General features: G+C 47.5%; 1 protein-coding gene across 1 annotated transcript; it reads left to right on the top strand.

The window, feature by feature from the left end:
• Positions 1 to 563: 563 nt before the first annotated feature.
• Positions 564 to 1,616, top strand: Atoh1 (atonal bHLH transcription factor 1). Its single transcript, XM_027430241.1, has one exon. It carries the CDS (start codon positions 564 to 566, stop codon positions 1,614 to 1,616), a length of 1,053 nt encoding a protein of 350 aa, XP_027286042.1.
• Positions 1,617 to 5,998: the final 4,382 nt, after the last annotated feature.

Here is a 5,998-nt window from a genome sequence, read left to right as displayed (position 1 = left end):
CAATTAACATATGAATTTCCTGGACTCACTTGAGGAAAAGGGTGGAGGGCGGATTCAGAGCGGGAGCTGGAGTCCTCTGCACTCAGTAACTTTTCTCTGGGTGTAAAAACTCTTTGATTGGCTCCTCGCACGCGCCTGCCCGCCCCCTTCTTTGACTGAGCTGACACGCGACTGGCGCAAGGAGGGGGCTGGGAGGGGAGCCGGGGGAGATACACTGGCGCGTGCCGCTTTTTAAAGGGGCGCAGCGCCTTCAGCAACCGGAGAAGCTTCGTTGCACGCGACCTGGTGTGTGATCTCCGAGTGAGAGGGGGAGGGTCGAGGAGGAGGAGGAGGAGAGAGAGAGAGAGAGAGAGAGAGAGAGAGAGAGAGAGAGAGAGAGAGAGAGAGAGAGAGAGAGAGAGAGAGAGAGAGAGAGAGAGAGAGAGAGAGAGAGAGAGAGAGAAAAGAATTAGACATAGCAGAAGAGACCAGAAAGGGTTTTGTTGTTTGGGGCTTTCCCCCTTCGTTGAACTGGGTTGCCAGCACCTCCTCTTAACACCTCACCTCCGAGCCATTGCTGTGAGATGTCCCGCCTGCTGCATGCAGAAGAGTGGGCCGAGGTGAAGGAGTTGGGGGACCACCGCCATTCCCAGCCGCATCACCTCCCGCAGCTGCCGCCACAGCCACCTGCTACCCTGCAGGCGAGAGACCATCCTGTCTACCCGGCAGAGCTGTCCCTCCTGGACAGCACCGACCCACGCGCCTGGCTGACTCCCACTTTGCAGGGCCTCTGCACGGCACGCGCCGCCCAGTATCTGCTACATTCTCCCGAGCTGGGTGCCTCCGAGACCGCGGCACCCCGGGACGAGGCTGACAGTCAGGGCGAGCTGGTAAGAAGGAGCGGCTGCGGCGGCCTTAGCAAGAGCCCCGGGCCGGTGAAAGTGCGGGAACAACTGTGCAAGCTGAAGGGCGGGGTCGTGGTGGACGAGCTGGGCTGCAGCCGCCAGCGAGCCCCTTCCAGCAAACAGGTGAACGGGGTACAGAAGCAAAGGAGGCTGGCAGCGAACGCCAGGGAGCGGCGCAGGATGCACGGGCTGAACCACGCCTTCGACCAGCTGCGCAACGTTATCCCGTCCTTCAATAACGACAAGAAGCTGTCCAAATACGAGACCCTGCAGATGGCCCAGATCTACATCAACGCCCTGTCAGAGTTGCTACAGACTCCCAGTGTCGGAGATCAGCCACCGCCGCCAGCAGCCTCCTGCAAAAATGACCACCATCACCTACGCGCCGCTGCCACCTATGAAGGGGGTTCTAGCGCCTCCGCGGCAGCCGGGGCTCAGTCGGCCCAGGGAGGGGGCCCACGACCCACCCCACCTGGGGCTTGCCGGACTCGCTTTTCATCCCCAGCTTCAGCCGGGGCTTACTCGGTGCAGCTGGACGCTTTACACTTCCCATCTTTCGAGGACCGGGCCCTAACTGCAATGATGGCACAGAAGGACCTGTCTCCTTCCCTGCCCGGGAGCATCCTGCAGCCAGTACAGGAGGACAGTAGCAAAACATCTCCCAGATCCCACAGAAGCGACGGAGAGTTTTCCCCCCACTCTCACTACAGTGACTCCGATGAAGCCAGTTAGGGAGGCGACCGACGGCTTCTGGAAAACTGAGACAACCAAAAGCCCTTCCCAGCGAGCGGAACCCCGCAGCAGAGATCCCCGCACCCTTTTATTTTTGTTCTGTGGTGGTCGTTGTTAGCAACGACATGACTTCAGTTGGCTGCGGTTCTTCCAAACCCCTTCCCTCCTTCCTGCCTTCTGCTTCCTCTGTACGTAGACACAGTGTCATTATATGTACCTTTACGTAGCATCATTTTATAGTCCATACTGCCAATACGCTGCTAAAAAGTCATGTCTCTGTCTCTGGTCTGGGTTTCGTCTATTTTACACCTCGGGCGTCCATTCTCGTGTGTTGCGCTCGCTTACTCACAAGTAAGGGAGTTAGAATAATCTTCGAAGTTATTTTCCAAAGGCTTTAAGACTCGCGTTCAGTGCTTTACTGAACATGAACTACTGAGTTCTTAGACGAAGACAGGACCAGATAAAGGTCTCTGTAGAGCACAAATGCCAAGTGTATTCAGTGGACCTAGAACACAAGCTCTTCATCACTGGCTGCGCTCTGCCTCGAAGAAACTCAACTGCCAATTGCAGACCAACCTTTGATTTTAAACACAGCCACTCATAAATTCTTAAACACTTCGCGAATGTTTGTTTTTACAAATGAAAATTAAAACAAAACCATGTAGTGTCAAAGTCATTTGGTCAATTTTGTTTTGCTTTGTTAATGTTAGAAAACTTATTTATTATTGAGTATTTGGACCTATTTCTACTTGTTTTTTGTTTGTTTTTTTATATTTTCTACTCGAAATCATTTTATTTTGACTTAGCAAATCCAGTTGCCATTGCTTTATGTATGTTCTTTTACAAATGATAAAATAAAGTTGAAAAATAACTTTAGTTGTCATGAATTCTATATTAGTAAATCATTAAAAATAATTTGTAAGTGATTTGAAGACATGAGATTACGGGATTTGCTGTTTTGAAGAACATTTCGAACCTGGTACCCTCAGGTAACATCGGATACACCAATAGATTGTGAAATCAAACATACCCAGCTTTGCAGCATGGTTTGCTAGTGGCCAGATCATTTGTTCAGTCTTCTTACTCCATCTCTGGGAGAAGCCAGCGACTTCGGTATCCAGGGCTCTGGTCTGTGCTGGTTAATATCATTGAGATTACCTATTTATTCTCACAAGAAGTAGCTGAAAACTTTTCAGATATACAATACAACCCAAGTTCTCTGTGGGGAGGGCTACCTACAAGATGGAAAAAAGACAACGGAAAAGAACTTAAGTGAAAAGATAAGTGAGCAATAATTGGTTCAATAATTAGAAGCTAGACGAGCGGCTGCTTCTGCTGACTGCCAATCCGGTTTTTCACATCTTCCAACTCAGAACTAACCTTTGCCTTTATTTTGTCCCCAGAATAAGCTAGTCAAGTACATTCTAAAGTCAGCTGAAGGAACTTTAGTGAGCTATGACACTCATCACTGGTTTCCATATGGGATAGAGTCTATTTTGGGATCTCAAGATCAGAGATCTCAGGAAAACTAATGCAGCATGCATGTGTAAGGAGCAGAAATCGGAACTTTTGTGATGCATTTGATTGGCTAATTTAGGTATAGCACTATTCGCTAAACTAAAGCTCCCAGGATACTCTGCCAGATACAGATCTCTGAACTTCAGGGGTGGGCGATAAGTGACTTCATTGTCATTGGCATAACAAATTGAATGAACCCCATAAAATGAGGCGAGGTTAGTTTGCTGGTTCATGTACCCTACTCCCATCACCATGACACATGGAAAGCTCCAGAGCCTGCAGCTGTAGAGAAAACACTGCCCCAACAAGTGTGGGCTCTCTTCCATTGAGGCAGAATTGTAGAACTCAGGGTATGGTAACTTTCAGTGAAAGCCTGCCCAGGGAACTTGAGCAGTTCTGTCAGCCAGCTCACAGGGAGGAGTGGATGGTGGCAAGTAACACTTTCCAAGGGCAGGAACAATGCACCTGCCCCTAGATAACCTTTTGCACCTACTAAGATAAACATCTGGAATCTTTGTACTGCTGGGGAAAAACAAAACAATTGCTTTTGACACATTTCCATTTCTCTCTTAATATGCAAACCAGACAAAAAACAGACAAGCATGTTTCAGGATAAGAGCACCATCTCTTATGTGTTTTCAGTTATTTGACTTGGTGTGGTCTTTCCTAGGTGTGTGTGCTGTGCTTTGGCACAGGCATTGTGGTTAGTATTCTCTTACATGCTAGAAATATGAGAAAGTGAAAGGAAAGTGTATTTTCTCCCAAAGAACAACCAATATAAAAAAGCATCCATACGCATTTTTGTGTCAGCCAACGAGGAAAAGGATCTCATTAATGTTCTTTTCGTTGACTCTGAGAAAATAGAAATGAAACAGGAAGCATCTTCCTTCACAGAGCTTTTTATAGATGATAAAACTACAGCTAATCACACAGTCAGAAAATACCAGTGTCCACAGCTATGCCTCTGTGTTCACTGTCGCCAGATCAAGGATCTCACAAATTTCTTCTTCAACAAAATGAATGGTCCGGAGTTATGTCTGTCTAAAGGTCCAGATGGGCTACTGCTGCTACAGTGAGCAGAACTTGAACCTCAACTTTTCCAGTAAGGAAGTCTTGTTTGATTATTCTCAGGAGGGAAACAACCATAACAGAATATCAAACTTCAATTCTACATTATGTTGATTGAAAACAATAAAAAATTCTTCTATCTCATCCAGATGAGAACAAAATCAGACTATTTTGTGACAAATTGAGTGCTCGGAGTTTAAATTAGAACTTTAACCTCTTCTTTCATCTTTATTTTTTCCTTACTTTTCTTCCTTCTCTTTCTTTCTTTCTTTCTTTCTTTCTTTCTTTCTTTCTTTCTTTCTTTCTTCCTAATGGAGGCATTTCTTTGAAAGAGATCCACTCCAAGGTTCGCAGTGAAGTTTGCATAACAAATGTTTGGCAGCGTCCTCTCTTCCACTCCACTAACAAGCTGTAACATATAGCTGCAGGTTGCTATAATCTCATTAATATTTTGGAAACTTGAATATTGAGTATTTCTGAGCGCTCATTCCCCATATGCCAGACCACTCCCGCCATGCTGACTGGTTCCTTTCTCTCCATTATTAGCAATTAGCTTCTACCTTCCAAAGTCAGATCCAAGTATCTAAGATACTAGCAAAGGCATCAACTATGTACGCAAGTTAGGCATGCTTAATATCACCCAAACAAACAAAGAGTCAGCGCTTCTTAAAGTAATGAAGATAGATAAATCGGGTTAGTTCTTAGGGACGCTGCTGGTGTTTTCCACAGTTTTCTATACTTTAAGCAGTTTGCTTTATATTCTATCCTTGCCCTCCGCCAACCAACATTTTTATTTGCAGAGAGGTTTGGCTCACCACACTTTTGGAAACTTATTTGATTTCACGGAGAGCTGAAGGAAGATTGTTTTTTTGGCAACTGGCAAGTTTAACACGTTCTTCATGGGACATTGCTAATGGCAGACCTACCAGAAAGGGAGGGGGAGTAACTTCCTCATTCGGAACCAGCAGGAGACCATGGCTTTCATGAGGCCTTTCTATGGATTATAGAGATTTATAACAGAGCCCAAAAGTTGTAATTTGACTAAAGTGTGTTTTGTAGCTGCCATCTCCTCTGCTAACTTGAGAGTTCGAGAAAAAGATGATCCCCTTCATCTGATCTGCTGCAGACTCCAGCGACAGACCTGGGAGGGGAAAAGAATAGGGCCACTCGCCAGCTACAATCTAGACTTGTCCATTGCAATCTAGGAAAATCGGCACTTGCTGAAGAGAGGTGAAGACCGCGGCAAGGACAGGTGGTAGCTGAAATGTTTGCAGTTCTTTTCTCGAGAGGGGATAGGACACGGGGGAGGGAGGAGGAGCTAAAATAAAACTTTGAGTACTTTTCTTCTAGTCTGACCACCAGGCCTAGCGGCCTCCCAGGCAGAAAGTCATCCCTTCCCGTCTAGGCTCCTAACTGGAAAGGGCTAAGAGAGCGGTGAATGGGTTAAATCCTAGGACGCAGGGGAGAGGCAGGGGAGGAGAGAAATCGGGGGAAGATAAAGGAAAGGACAGGAACCAAGAAGCGTGGGGGTAGTTTGCCGTAATGTGAGTGTTTCTTAATTAGAGAGCGGCTGACAATAGAGGGGCTGGCAGAGACTCCTGGCCCCGGTGCGGAGCGTCTGGAGCGGAGCACGCGCTGTCAGCTGGTGAGCGCACTCGCTTTCAGGCCGCTCCCCGGGGAGCTGCGCGGCCACATTTAACACCGTCGTCACCCTCCCCGGCCTCCTCAACCTCTGCCTCCTCCTCGTAGACAGCCTTGCTCGGCCTCCCACTGGCAGAGTTTACAGAAGCCAGAGC

The sequence above is a fragment of the Cricetulus griseus genome, chromosome 8, assembly GCF_003668045.3.
Source record: "Cricetulus griseus strain 17A/GY chromosome 8, alternate assembly CriGri-PICRH-1.0, whole genome shotgun sequence".
Classification (NCBI taxonomy): domain Eukaryota; kingdom Metazoa; phylum Chordata; class Mammalia; order Rodentia; family Cricetidae; genus Cricetulus; species Cricetulus griseus.
The sequence above is the reverse complement of the archived record's forward strand: the minus strand, read 5'-3'. Positions and strand labels throughout refer to the sequence as shown.

What these genes read in the sequence shown, in the direction of transcription:
- Atoh1 (XM_027430241.1), top strand. Translation starts at nt 564, where the DNA reads ATGTCCCGCCTGCTGCATGCAGAAGAGTGGGCCGAGGTGAAGGAGTTG.